At 49.1% G+C, this 14,659-nt stretch overlaps 1 protein-coding gene across 2 annotated transcripts in view; it reads left to right on the top strand.

Annotated features, from left to right (window-relative positions):
- Positions 1–14,659, top strand: part of LOC124486538 (DNA repair protein XRCC4-like) — a 28,694-nt gene that overhangs the window by 9,452 nt on the left and 4,583 nt on the right. Inside the window, exons 4-8 of one of the 2 annotated variants that reach the window (XM_047048218.1) lie at positions 6,248–6,414; positions 6,842–7,012; positions 7,557–7,666; positions 10,232–10,353; positions 10,628–10,723. In XM_047048218.1, coding sequence (XP_046904174.1) covers positions 6,248–6,414; positions 6,842–7,012; positions 7,557–7,666; positions 10,232–10,353; positions 10,628–10,708 — 651 coding nt within the window. In that variant the 3' untranslated portion in view covers positions 10,709–10,723. Of the gene's footprint in view, positions 1–6,247; positions 6,415–6,841; positions 7,013–7,556; positions 7,667–10,231; positions 10,354–10,627; positions 10,724–14,659 lie in introns of those variants that run through there. The other variant, XM_047048219.1, reaches the window with a different exon arrangement.

Genomic DNA, 14,659 nt, shown 5'->3' on the forward strand with positions numbered 1-14,659 from the left:
CTTGGCTGTCTATAGGAGTGAGGTCTTCTAGGAAAAGCTCCTCATCTCGCGGCTCTGTGCGAGCGTGCTTATCCACGCGCCGATAACACGGGACCCCCTCCTGCCCCGTTGGGGGCCTTGCCAGCCGAACGCTGGGCCCTGCAACATCCAGGGGCGACTCGACCCCATCCTCACTATCAGTATTTATACCCCAGGACACCCCCGCTGCCGCCCTCTCCTCTGTCTATCTCCGCTGGGCACAGTGTCGTGCCAACGCGGTCAGACCCACCGTGGGAGAGGGGACGAGGGGAAGTGTGAGAAATCGGGATGGAAGATGGAAGGGTTTGATGGACGACGTCCACGCCCCCAATGAAAACCAACCGCAGATTAAAAACCGGCTGCTGGATAATGCAGTGTTGTGACGTGCTAGCCCAGGTCCTTGGCTATAGGGTTTGAAGTGTATGGATTGCACTGTGGGCTGATACGGAAGGGTACTGTTGGAGCTGCCAACTGATAGAGGGGAACCGTGCTGGAGGAAACTGGAGAGGAACACGCTGGGCAGAACAGTGACTCCATATGTTCCGAGAGGCCTGGCTGGGGGAGGGGGAAGGGTCCAGGGTCTGGATGTCTGTCTAGACTTGATGCTCTTGGTTGTCTCGTTCACGGCATTGTTCTGGGTTCTGAGAAACGACAATCCCGCATCAAGATGTGTTGTGGCTTCATGCTGAATAGTTTGATTCCAGGCCAGACCTCATTCGGTTTGGACAAGCTGAAACCGTAACAACAGATGGTGTCCAGTTTTGTTTTCCCATTTTTGTGACTTCAATTTGATGAGTTGTAAATTACCAAAACCAGACATCCAGACCAGAAAATTGTCCAATGATAAATTAGCATAACAAACCTGTGTGTTTGGCCTCCGATTTATGAAATCAGAGAGGAATACACCACAGCGGAATGCACGTCAATGGGAAAATAACAGTGTGGTCAAACTGAGAAGCGCTGTTCAAACGCAGCCCCAGAGAACACAGAAGCCCAGAACGTCCTGCCTTCTCCGTGTGTCCTGTGTTTAACTTCCTAACAAGGTTTGAGGCGACACACCTCTGCAGTACGCTGTGTTGTCTCGTCTGAGGACTGGATTATCCGACACGTACAGTATCTAGCATTGTGGGTACAGGACTTGTGACTCATTCTTGTTCCAGATGAACCACCCCCGTTATGGAAAGGGTCCGGCTTATCTCCCTCTCTCTCCCTGTCCTCTGACGCCTCTCCCTTCCTCCTCCTTATCTGAGGCGCCGCCTCACAGCGGTGGGCACGAGAGCTGGGGGGCACAGCTCTCTCCGGCGGGCACCCCCGCTTCCCATACTGAAGGCACGCTCGTCTACTCACCGGCCGACACAACCACACGCCACACACACACAGGCACACACACACACCGAGTGCCTGGGTTGACATGTGATGACAGGAAAAGAAAGGAGCCTTCGGCCAACATTTTTGTTGATGTTCAAGACTCCAGATAAGACAGGACAGCGTGTCCTGGGGAGCCCCTGTCCTGCACGTTCTAGATGTTTCCCTGCTCCAGCACTCCTCGTTCAAATGTTTGTTATCAGGCTTCTGCTGAGCTTTATAAACACCCGTTCATTAGCATCAGACGTGTTGGAGCAGGGGAACATGTGGAACATGCAGGACAGTGGGTCCAGAGGACCAGGGTTGAGAACCACTGTTCCAGAACACTTAGGACAGTGGTGTCATCAGCATCCTTTCCCCCTCCTGTGTGTCACTGTGGCTGCTCATGACCTCGTTACTTTGATCATTTACACCTGTTGCTGTTGGTTTCTCCATTTAAACCTTGTCTGTTCCTCTCCTCTTTGCCAGATTGTTTTGCAGAACTCCTGTGACTGCTGTGTTGGTGTCAGACTCCTCGTGTCTGGAATATTATTTGGAATATCCCGGAGCATGTCGTTTATTTGCAGGTGTGTTGAGGATAACCTCGAGCATTCAATATTTGGTGGTATTTTTCCGAGTTTGGAATCCTTGTTTTTGTACTCTTCGAGACCTGATTAAAGAATTCTTCTTTTTGACATCCGCCGCATGTGATTCCTACCACTCCCCCTGACAAGTGGGTCCCGAGGACCAGGGTTGAGGTATTAAGGAATGCTTTATTGCCATTGTGTTATGGTAACATTTTCACTGAGGTCAATGTTCCTTGTCTTTGTCTTCCACACCTACACCCACACACCCCTACGCCCCTGTCTTTCTCAGTGTCTGACCTTCACTATTGGGCACTGGCTGTCTGGACAAACAAACAGCCTCCCCCTCACACACACGCACACGCACACACACACACACACACACACACACACACACACACACACACACACACACACACACAGGGAAACACTCCCATCGCTTTTGCCTCTATTGAGGCCATGCTTATTAGTATCAGATACAGCTATTTACTTATGAAATCCACAGATCCCTGTTTCTCTGCGCGATTGCTTACACAAGTGCTTGAACTTATCTCTTCACATGCTATCTCATGTCAACGGTAGCTTTCTCACAGATTACCTGTGCTGGAATGATCTACCAGACCATCTACTGCGCAAATCCACCCGCAGGGTTAGCGCCATATGAAATGTTTGCTTCGTGGTGGTGTTATTGCTCAGGAGAGGACTGGGATTGAAGTGTCAGAGAGATGAATGACACCCATCCCAACAGTTTTGTGTTATTTGTCCTCCCGTGTAGCACAGGGTGGTAACTCCCATATTGCTCGGTGGCTCGCTCATGGGACAGTTAGATGCCAAGACCAGCTGGCACGGTCTGGCCGATTTGACCTTTTCGCTTTATCGCCGCTTCTCAGAAGGGCTAAAAGAAAGCACAGGGATCGTGGGAAAGAGACAATAGAGAAGGTGACGGCGATTGCGCCGGCAGCCTTTCCACAGGGACCCTCCACCTCGGGAAACGAGCGCGTTTGCCGCCGTTATCACTGATCACAGGGCCAACAAGGGATTTCAAGCCGTTTGTTTCCTCTGTTCGCCTGCTAGCTGTTGAGCACTCACTCGCCTCTGTACCTCCTTCAGTAGGAGATGGAGATATCTCTCGGAGAGGCGTGTTCACGTCGATACTTAAACAGTTCTACCGCCTCAGTCACTCGGAGGAGTAGACGTTTATTCAAACACAAATCTTTCCTTCACAGCGAAGCTTTGTAGAGTTGCCAAATGCTATGATTACCCCCGTATTCAAACTCGGATCTGTTATTACTGTTCAGCCATTGTTGAGACAGCACTTTTCTCCGACCCATTCGGGCGCATCCTGTAGACCTAACCAACAGGGTCAAAGGCATTTACAGTAGTTTACAGTAGAGAGCCCCACCAGACCTGTCATTAGAGCGCGGTAATGACTAGGAATGGGGACTAACCCCTATTGCACAGCGCATATACCAGAGGGGGAACGGGGACGTCAGTGTGACTGTGTCACTGTCTCTGCCCTTACATTAGGACCTCTCACCCGCCTGATTGATCACCTCAGCACTTTCTACTGGACGCGTCAAGGGGCTGACACGTCTTCTATGGCACGTGGGGCCAGGTGTACTGTGGGAGGGAGGGGGGGGGAGGGTCGCTGGTGGTAGAAGCAGAGGGGGGAGGTCAGGGTTCAAAGGGGAACTAGGCACGTGACCCAAAGCGTGAGCGGGATGTGTTGAGTAGATGCACACATGCACAGGTTCTCCATGGGATTGGTAGGTAGGTAGAGAGGCGCACAAGGATGAACAAGCATGTTTGTCTGTGCGTCACCTCTTCCCTGCTTAAAAGAAATACGTCAAAATGCTCGAGCTGTTTCCAAAACGCGCCATAGCAACAGTGCCAATGGTGTCGTTAAGGAGCATAATCGTTCTATTTCAAAGGACGGCGGCAGAGACTGTATCATATGTCTTTTCAAATGTTACAAGTCGCACGTTTTTGAGACCTGGGTGACGTGTATTCATCGTGATCAACAGTTGCAAAATGTCAGTACAACTTTGGAAATCTTGCCTCTCAACCACACGTTTCAGTGGAATGTAGAAAACAAAACTGCTGACAAATCTTTGTTTGTGTTTCCAGAGTTGAGGCTCTGGCCTCCTCACTCACAAACACATCCCTGGCGATCTTGATCTGCAGTTAAAGGCTGTACCGCTGAACTATACCTATCCCCGGAGACAGATGAAAAACACAGAAGCTAGCAAAGAATACATTGTGATTAGACAGAAACACAGAACTATTTCTTGACAGTTTCCCGAGGCAGAACGGTACAAATATTGCTGGCCTGCAGTTCATCAAGCAAAATGTGTCGAACGGCATGTTGTGTAAACCAAATCGATAGTCTGTAAACATAAATGAGTGCGTTTGCCTTGAATCAGGCTGCAGGCTGTTGATGAGAGACAGACACAGGGGAATAACGGTTGTGTGGGTTGGGGTGGGCTCCACAAGGGTCGTTTATCAAGGCAAATCGAAAAACGGTGAACTGGAATGACGATGACTGCGAGGATGCTGTTGCATTTGCCGTATCGAGTACCTGAGCTACGAGATGGAGCGACGATGGAGCAGAGGGGATGGACGGGTGGAGAGGGGAGGGAGGGATGGGCGGAGAGAGGGAAGCGGAGAAGAGGGGAGAGGAGGACATGCAAACAGGCAATGTCAGAGAGGCGGAGGGATGAGCCGTGTACTGTCCGTTCTGTTTTCTCGATCAGAGGAGCCGTGGAACAGCTGTATGACCTGCCCGGACAGCTCCATACCTGGACCAAAAATGGCAGGCATGTAACGGTGCCGTTTGAAGACGGCGGCTTTATTACAGTGGGTCGACGACCCCAACGCAGCCCGGCGAAGATTTAGCACCCCAGCCTTCTGGTTTGCCCTACATGGATGGGCCACTGTGGATAGGGCCTCTCATGTTCTCTCTATCTCTGGTTCTCTCTATTTTTCTCCCTCGCTCTCTTCTTTCTTTCTCTCACCTTCTCTCTCTCTCTCTTTCTCTCTCTCTTTCTCTCTCTCTTTCTCTCTCTCCTGGGTGCGATAAAATAAGCCTGCATCAGCTCTATACTGTACATGACAGTTGTTGACAGGGATTCAGTTGAGGCATGGTCCAAGTCCAGTATAAATGGCTCTGCTATTTCACCATCCTGTTTCACCATGTTCTCCATGGTTTTAAAGTTTGAAACAAAGCTGGAAATATACTTTTTTGGTGCACTAACGTTGGTATTTGATCCCCAGAAGCGAAAGCATGACCACATACAGCTGTAGGCCTACAGTCTATCTAAATATATTTGTGCTGGTACAGCTAGCCTGCATAGTTTAGCCACTGAACCTACAGCGAGCTGACCCTGTCAGACTTCCATGTTCTGGAACATTCTCTGCTGCAGTCTGAACCCCTCAGAGTCCTTCCTGCACAGAGACACCAGCTCACAGTGACATGACCACGCCATCTCAAAGCAACGTTTCGCTTTGAAGGCATGTCACGCGAAGAGAGGCTATAAAACAACTCCCATCCTGTCTCTGTCCAATGAGCTCATCCCTGGCAACATTTGATGACATCATCCTCATACTTGTTGAATGGCTCCTTCTTTTCAACTTGTCTGCAATGGTAAAATGCTCCTTCCCCCCACAGGACTGTAGAATGGCCTATAATCAGTTCTGTGCATAATCAACTTTCTGTCGGCGACTTTCTGCGTGTTTTGGTGCTGCGGCCTTTGTGGTGCTGTGCGTCCCGAAGTCAGAGACGCACACGGCCGTAGACGAACAACGCGCCGCCTGTTGTGGTGCTCTCGCTTGAGTGGCGGGATGGGACGAGAGGGACAGGTCAAAGGTCAAAGTGGAGTGGGTAGCTTCTGTCTTTCTTAACCCAGGGGTCTCTTTAAGCTCTGGTGTGTGTGGGTGTTTTTCGGGGGCGGCGGGGGAGGGGGGGTTTGGTCTCCCGAGATAACCGATAACCCCTAACCCCTCTGGGGGTGAAGAGGCCGCCTCCGTGGAGCTGGGTGTCCGCCGGAGTGTGTAGAGAGTGGGCTGCTTGATGCTGGAGGAGCTCCAGAGGTGATAGCAGGGAGGACCACACTGATAAGCCCTCCCCTATCCCTCCGTCCTCCAACTCTCTCTCCAAAACCCTCCAGTTCAGAGTCATGGACCCTTCCCCCTCCCCCAGCCCAGCCTGTGAAGTCCAGCCTATTCCCATACACTTACATGATCGCCTCTTCTGTTCTTCTCTTCCCCTATCTCCCCCCCCCATTCGCTCTCTCCTTCTCTAGATGAGTATGGGTTCGGTGGAGCTACTTCCTGCTCTCGATCACATGGCGATGACCAAGGATCTGATTGACCACAGCGTGGAACGCTGCTCTCAGCTGCAGTTGGAGAACAAACAGCTGTTGGAGCGGAACCACACCCTCAGACACAACCACCAGCATCTTCTCGCACAGTAAGGAAGCGTGTGCGTTGTTTGGCCAGCCCCGTTTGTTGTGGTCTAGAGGTTGTTAACAAGTCTACTTTGTTCAATGTTGGGCAGACAACTCCTTTCTGGACTCATCCAGCAATGACATCATCCTCTGACTCAGCCACAACAAGGAATTTGTGTCATTTCATTTGTATTTACTTCTGTGGGGAGAAGTCTATTCGCTCATGGGTGGATGGAGGAAGGTCAGCACACAGGCCAGACAGCACTGTCTCATCATGGGCAGGGACCTCTCTCTCTCTCTCTCTCTCTCTCTCTCTCTCTCTCTCTCTCTCTCTCTCTCTCTCTCTCTCTCTCTCTCTCTCTCTCTGTCTCTGTCTCTCTCTCTCTCTCTCTCTCTCTCTCTCTCTCTCCCTCCCTCTCAGGTGACCCCTCTGTACTGTTTCTCCCCCAGACTGGAGCAGTGTGTCGAGGAGAAGGTCGGCATGGAGACCGACCTGTACTCTCGTTTTGCCCTGGTGCTGCACGAGAAGAAGGCTCGGATCCGCGGCCTGCAGGACTCCCTCAGAGGGCTGCAGCAGCAGAGCAGCCTGGACCGGGAGGGGGAGGGGGAGGAGATGGAGCGGTTTAGAGAGCTTTAACACGCACACACACACACTCACTCACCTGCACATATACACACCCACTTGAACACACACACACTGACTCACAGAGGCTTTATGGCAGTTTTTATGAAAAAGTTATTGATATATCGAGCCTTTCAAAACTATTACATTATTTAAACACCCGAGTGCCCACTGTGAGAGCAGTGTGCAGGCCTCCTGGTCAGTGTGTGTGTGTGTGTGTGCCCGTGCGTGAGTGAGCGTAACCCAGCCACACCCATGGCACTTGTAAATATGGTGGTTAATATATTTCTACTTTTGTTTTTACACCTCCCCTAAGTGCTGTAAGTACAGTCAGCCTCATTGCTGAACAGTGGCTTGTGTTTGGCTGTCACTAAGGCCATCTTGGCTCACATAACACCTCTCTCTCTTTTTCTCTCTCTCTCTTTCCTTCTCTTTCTTCCTCCCTCTCTCTGTCTCTCACCTTCCTTCTTCCTCTCATTTTCTCTCATTTTTCCTCTCTCTTGCTCCTTCCCTCTCGCTCTCTCTCCTTCTGTCTCTCGCCAGGGAAGAGACAGTGACTGACCAATCAGAGTGTGGCGACAACGTTCCAAAGATGGGAGAATCATCCCAGAGCTTCCGTTGGTCCCAAGCCCCAACCGTCCTCATCCACAGAGGTGTGTGTGTGTGTTCATCAATCATCCAATTTGTGTGTGTGTGTGTGTGAGAATGAGTTTAAGTGCAATGTTTTTGGAACGAATGTTTAACACAGGCACGTGTGTGTGTAGCGTGTGTCTGAGTCTGTGTGCATGTTTGCATCACAACACCTACACGCTGTTGCAATTCCATTGCTACGCCATTTGCAGGGTTTAATTGATTGAAGTATCCCAAGCTTTTGAAATCGACTGTGGGTCAAGTCTTTTTTGGAATGTATATATTATTATCAGAACACAACTCACAAATGAAGGCTGAAAACAGACTAGAGGCCATTAGGGACAAGTCACCGTCCACGTTCCCATACTGTGTCTAGGGTTGTTCAGACCAGACCAGTGCGTACGTAGGTGTCTTCGACCATAGAAATGCACGACGGTTAGGATATCTTCAACTCTTGCCCAGTTCGCTGGTGTGTGGTACCAGATTGGGTGGACCACAAACAGAGCACGCTATCGCCCCTTCCCGGTAATGCGGGCTGATGAGGTCACGGGTCACGTTATGACTCAGCGTGACGACACCAGCGAACACGGTCTCTCCCACGCACGCGTCCCTCCCCTCCCTTCGCTACACAACACTTCACTGCTGTAGAAATCAGCCCCCAGATCCCAGGCAAGTGCACAGCGGAAAGGGGGAGGCAATGGGGCGTGGGAGGTAAGGATGGGGGGGGGGGGGGTTCAACTCAAACTGTCTCCCAGAGGGAACGGAGATCCGGGAAACACTCAAGTTCAGAGTCCTGCCCCCCCCACCCCCCCCTCCTCCCTCCAGCCCTCACCCCCCCCACCCTGTGAAGTCCTGCCCACCTCCCAGGACTCCAGCGTGGCCATGTGTGAGGTGGTCTCCCCCTGCGTCAATGAGAGCTGGTGATGATGTCACACAGGCGGAGTCACCCCTCTTATCCCTCTTAACCTAGTGGGGCGGGGTGGGGGGGGGGGGGGGGGTGCAGTTGTGAAACCGTGCTTTAGCTTCTTCTAGTTGCGGAACTAGACAAACAGTTATAGTCCTTTCACTGTGGAATCATTGAACTGGTGATGTGCTGTGCCCTACTCTGTTTCCTCCGGGTAGAGTTCCTATATAGATCTGTTTCGAAGGTTTTGTTGTGTCTTTTTGAACACACACCGAGGGGAGATTGAACCACTGTGGCCTACCTGGCAAATATCCCTGACTATAATAGTACCCATGAGCTCAGACCACCTACGATACAAATGCACGTGTATAGGAGTGTGCGCGTGTGTGTGTGTGTGTGTGTGTATGCTTGCACATGTGCGGCAGTGTTTACAGTCGTTCACCCATCCAACAAATCCTGAGTCGCTGGGCGTTTTCCTCTTGGCTTGGAGGGCTGAACTGAAAGACACTGCCCAGTCAGATACAGCCCCGGCTGGCTGCTGCAGTGTCAAATATAAATGTAAAAGAGTGCATATAGTAAGTAAGAAAGGCAACAAAGAAGCAGAAAGGCACAGATCTAGCTGTATTTCTGTGGTTGTTGCCATGAGACATGCATTTGACAGCTACATTCATGCACATTTTGTAAGTGCGGTTTGTTAACAGTGTTGATGCATTGTCACTCCATAGTGTTAATATAAGGCTTTGGTTTTGCTGTCTCCCTACAACCTGTAAAGAGAAGTGTTTTTAAAGGGTTCACAATGTATTTTTTAACTGTGGTGTGTTTGTGTGGAGTCATTTGACCTCCCTGACCCCGGTTGACCCTTGTCTTTTATAGCAGAGGTAACATTTTATTGGGCCTAATAAGAGAGATAAGATGGACAGACTCAAGCAGGGCAGGTAGATGAAGAGATGGCAATCTGAAGCACAAACCTGCAGCACAGGAAGAGCTGAAGACGTGTGAAAGGATGGATGGGTGGGTGGGTGGATGGATGGAAGGATGGATGGATGAACGGACAGGTGGATGGATAAATTGATTGGTGGCTGGGTGGATGGATGGATGGAGAGAGAGAGAGAATGGCAGTGAGCGAATCCTCCGAATGTTAGGATGATTTGGAGGCAGGTGTCAGAGGGCAGGAACACGACACGTCCTCTGTCTGTAGAATATTCACCGTCAGTTCAGCCCATATGTTCCTGCGCACAGCCCCACCTCTCTAGATGTGCAACTGTTGCCTGAGTCCAAAGGTAAAGAGTAGGACTGTGTATAAGAGTGGGGGTGTTCCATGTATCTGTGTCTGTGTGTGTGTGTGTGTATGGACTTGTTGTGGAATGCTCAGTCTGTTATCAGTGGTCATCAGGGTTATCTAAGGTCATCACCCCTCCTAGTAATTGGTCATTGGATGTGCGTTAATGTGTAAACAGTGTTAAAGCCCAAGCAAATATATACTTCAAGTACAAAAGGTACTTATATACAGTATATTCAAGTTTCCAGTAAGAATGTGAACATATGATTTCTCTTATACTTGTACCATATGCCAATGTTGTTAACAATCCCATGTGAAAGTTTGTATTATTTTTAACTAAGTGCGTGTGCATGTGTGTGCGTGTGCATGTACGTGTGTGGATGTGTGTGTGTGTGTGTGGCCTAGACGTCAGCCCGGAGAACTCCATGGAGGACAGTGTGTTTGACAACTCAGGTGTTCTGCCCTGCAGCAAGCCTCGTCTCCTCCATCTTCAAAGCCTGGAGTCTGGACAGGAAATGAACCCTGAGGTGAGGGAAACATCTCCTCAGACATTCGAGAAGATTCCTAGCCTGGGAACCAGACAAATCTGCCGATTCACGTTTTAGTTGCACTGGCAGATTGGTCTGGCCACCCTCCCATTCAAATGGATTTCCATCCAACTGGTATCTGGTCGGGCCAATCACATTGGTTTATTTGATATGGGGCGGGTTTAGTACGAGGACGACCGTTGAGGTATTGTAGTTATCAACCAAGATGATGTTTCGTTGCTCTGATTGGTTGTATCCATCCAATTCTATCCAGTCGCATTTTGGTCTGTGCCCGTTGAATAACGCCACTTGGATATGCATTTGCAAATTGGTCTGGATATGCCTGGTAAGATGATATCAAGTGTCTATTTTAAATAATAATAATTTATTTATTTTTTACTTTTATTGTAATTCTTATCGCATACTTTTCTACAGCCTCCAGGTGATTCGTCACTGAATTGCTCTTTGCAAAGTTTCTCCCGTTTTTTCTTTAGGGTTCTCAAGTTTTCTTTAGGGTTTAGGTTGGTTATAGCTGCTAAGCTGTGGAGGTCTGTGAAGGCCTCTGTGACATTGCTTGTAAAATAAGATTTGTTTCAGTCAGTGTATTTTGACATCGAAACTGTTGTAGTGTATGTGTGTTTACACAGCGGCCTCTGATATTAGCAAAAAAGAGAAACAGATGGTATAGGAAGACTGAGTTTCTAGTATGTTCTAGGTCAGAGAGTGTTGGTCTGACCCATATTCTTCTCGTTGGTTTTCCGATATAATCCATTCTAAATGAACCAAAGCCATAGATAAACATCTATCAAATGCAAAAATCATTATGTTTGTTTAGACACCCAAGTGGCTCCCAGAGAAATTCTCACAGGGCACATATAGGCCTTTATCTTGGACCTTGCCTGTCAGTGCTGTTCTCTGGAGGTTCTCATACGACATCCTGGCATCTGATTCCAATCATCTCCTGGAGTTATTAGACGTCCATTACACTACTCACTACACACATGTATCTTTCATACTGGGGCATTGAGTCTGAGGTAAATATCTGCAAACTAGGAATCTACAGCCGCACTGTATTCAGAGGGCATCCTGGATTTGAAGTTTACTGTCACTCATCGCAGCATAACCTAATGTGTGTACTGTTTACTGTCGCTCATCGCAGCATAACCTAATGTGTGTACCGTTTACTGGGCAGACCTTGTCTCTCATTCACAGCAATATGTAGTGACTCATCAGTTAGAATTATTGCAAATGTCCGTTTCTCGTTTCCTATCTCATACAGAGAACAAATAAATATATTTACCCCTTTTGTCCCCCGCCCCTCAAATAATGTTATTATTTGACGAGATGTGACAAAGAGATCCCCTAGTTCAACAGCTTTACGGCAGGAGAACATTGTCTGGCTCCAGTTCTGTGATGATCAGAACTCTCGTCTCTCTGTGTCCCACCTTCATGGACGTATCCCAGTGAGTTGTCTAATTAACCACCTCACCAAACACTGCGTGAAACAGCTCGTTCGGCGACAGGAGGTGTTGACAACAGCATCTTGTTCGCGTCATTAAAACATGCGGTTCTCTCATTTGGCACCCTAGCTCTTCCAGAAGGCCTGAGTTCGACTCTTAGCTTTGCTTTACTCTAAATAAATAGCACCGTTGCCCAGAGTGGGATATACAGTGTAATTGAGCTCTGGCTTGTGCGATGGCCTGATTGGAAAATATTAACTATTAGCTAGCTTTACTCTAATGTATTTCTATTGCTCTCTCTCTTTCTCTTTCTCTCTCTCTTTGTCTCTTTCTTTCTCTCTCTCTCTCTCTCTCTCTCCCTCTCTCTCTCTCACTCACTCTGCTTCTCCCTCTACATATTTCTCTCTCGCTTTCTCTGTGCCAGGAATCAGCACCGCCCTTGCCCGAACACAATAACAAACACAACCAAGCCATCTGGAGACAGACTGTATGTCTTGTCTGGACACTTTGATTCAGACTCTCTAAATCATACTCAGTATTGTGCATGTCGATTTTTCTCGTCAGTCGCAAAGGACATAAGTTGCGCTCCAGTTTCTTTCCGTGATCTTCATTCAGTGTTCTGGCAACGCGTTGGTGATGACAGCAACGGGGTGGCGGTGGTTAATGACGCCGAGGCCACAGTCGGGGCAGGGGGGGGCCTGGGATATGGAAGCAATTTCTCAACAAGAGTTTGACTGCGCCCTGAGCTGGAACAGGCTGCCAAGATTCCCAAGGCTCAGAGTGGAGATTCACTGAATGGATTTATACATGACATGATCTGCCTGCCTGCCTGCCTGCCTGCCTGCCTGCCTGCCTGCCTGCCTGCCTGCCTGCCTGGCTGCCCCAGAGGTGTTAGCTTAGCGAGGGCAGGGTTGGAGTGAGGCTTCCGTGTGTGCGACCTTTGACCCCTTGGCCCTCCTACAGTGCGCTAAGGACCCAATGATACCTACACATCTGCTCCTGACAACAGGAGGTTGCTGGGCTAATCCGACCACGCGCTGGGTAACCCGGGACCTAATCCCTGCAGGAATGTCCCTCTGTGCCTCTTCTTCCTTAGACACAAGACACATTTCCAGAAGTACAGAATAGTCTGAAATCAAGTTTTAGGGGGAGTCAGAATGTAATATGTAATACTTTGGGGGATTTTATTTTGGGGCACAGAGAAACTGGAAGAAAAACGAAGGAAGAAAACGCATCTGTATGTCTTATTTTGTTGTTATCTTGTTGTTATGCTTGTTCATCTTTAAGCAGATCTGAACCTTTAAAAGCATCGGATTTGACCTTGTGGGGACACAAAACACCAACTGGAGGTTGGTGGGTCAACGCTAGCTCGTCACCCTCGGTTGAAAAGGGTTAACCCTGTTGTGAGGGAGCGTTGACGGCTATGCTAGCTTTCAATTAAGCGTCCACTGACCTGCTTATCATTGTTATCCACTTAACCGTGCACCTGTGCCCTGCTCCCTATCCAGGGGGGAGGACCGGCCTCTTCCTGTCCTGCTCTGTTCCACCGCTACGTCGAGAACGAGAGAGGAAAACGAAAGGAGGGGGAGAGGAGGGAGACTAAGAGGTCTTTGTGTGCATAGGGAGCTACCCCGTTTTCTCACAACCTGCAGAGCTTACCCGAGACGGCTCTCACATTCAATAAGCCATCGTTTGAAATAAAGATGTGAAATAATGTGAACGACCTTGCTGGTGGGGATTTCCCATTTAGCGAGACAGACAGAAAAGGGGCTCAGCATGTCTGCATCGCAGACCCCGATTAAAATGGTCAAACAGTTTGACGTTCGACGAGTCAATCGTTTTTTTTTCCCCAAGATCCCCTCGTGGCTACACCAGCCCGACTTTGAAGTGTCAATTGACAGTCGAAACCCATAAAAAATGGAGGACGCACAAGTGCTTGTTTTCGCTTCTCGGCACGTCCTCTCTCAGCAGCTTAATTGGGTTTGTAGCCACAGTCGTGTCATAGTGCATTAGCCGTCTGGCCTTCGGGCCTCTGTGGGCCGTGTGGCTGTGCGTCAGGGGCGCTGCAGGTGTGCGAGTAAAGCAGCACGCTGGCAGTTGGATCAGAAGGAATACATTTCAGAGCGATTCAAGCGCTCCAGGAACCCCTTCCTGCTCTCCTGCTTTAAACTGACTGTGCCAGCGTTGGCAGATGTGTGTGTGTGTGTGTGTGTGTGTGTGACAGAGAGAGCTGCTATATCCACTTTATCAATCCCAAAACAAGTTGGATCCACATTAGGCATTCAACTTTAGTGTGTGGTAGACCTTCGTAGGCTTCGATCTTTTCCCATACTGTGTGAATCCTCACACGATTACTGAATGTTCAACCCAGGGCATGGCGTTAGAATATGCTTGTTTTGGAATAACAGGATTATATAGTGCTCACTTGGCCTTTGTCAGTGTCATGACATAGGTCTTCGAGCAAACTGCTACCAGATGCAAGAGAAAGACGTGAGATGGATATAGAATGTCTGCACAGACATAACTGTTTACCTTTTACTTCGATTATGTTATAGATGATGTCATAGACGAGGGAAATATAGTGGCCTGTTACTCTGAAGTTGACAAATTCAACTTGGAAAACATTTTAAAGTCGAATGGATTTGGGTCAACACATGCTGAAGGCAGGGCGGGTTAAACTCTCAGGGCCTCTGGTGTGCCTGTTAGGATGTATATTTTACTGGAGGACTCGGTCTTCCTAAGAGCTTTTACTGTCCTCAGTGGGGAGGACCTGACCTTGTGAAAAACCTGAGGTGTTTACTTTTTCCGTGATCAGAACCTTCTGGACCGCTATCTGTAGCCTACGT

Source organism: Hypomesus transpacificus, chromosome 24, assembly GCF_021917145.1.
Source record: "Hypomesus transpacificus isolate Combined female chromosome 24, fHypTra1, whole genome shotgun sequence".
In the NCBI taxonomy this organism is placed as follows: Eukaryota; Metazoa; Chordata; class Actinopteri; order Osmeriformes; family Osmeridae; genus Hypomesus; species Hypomesus transpacificus.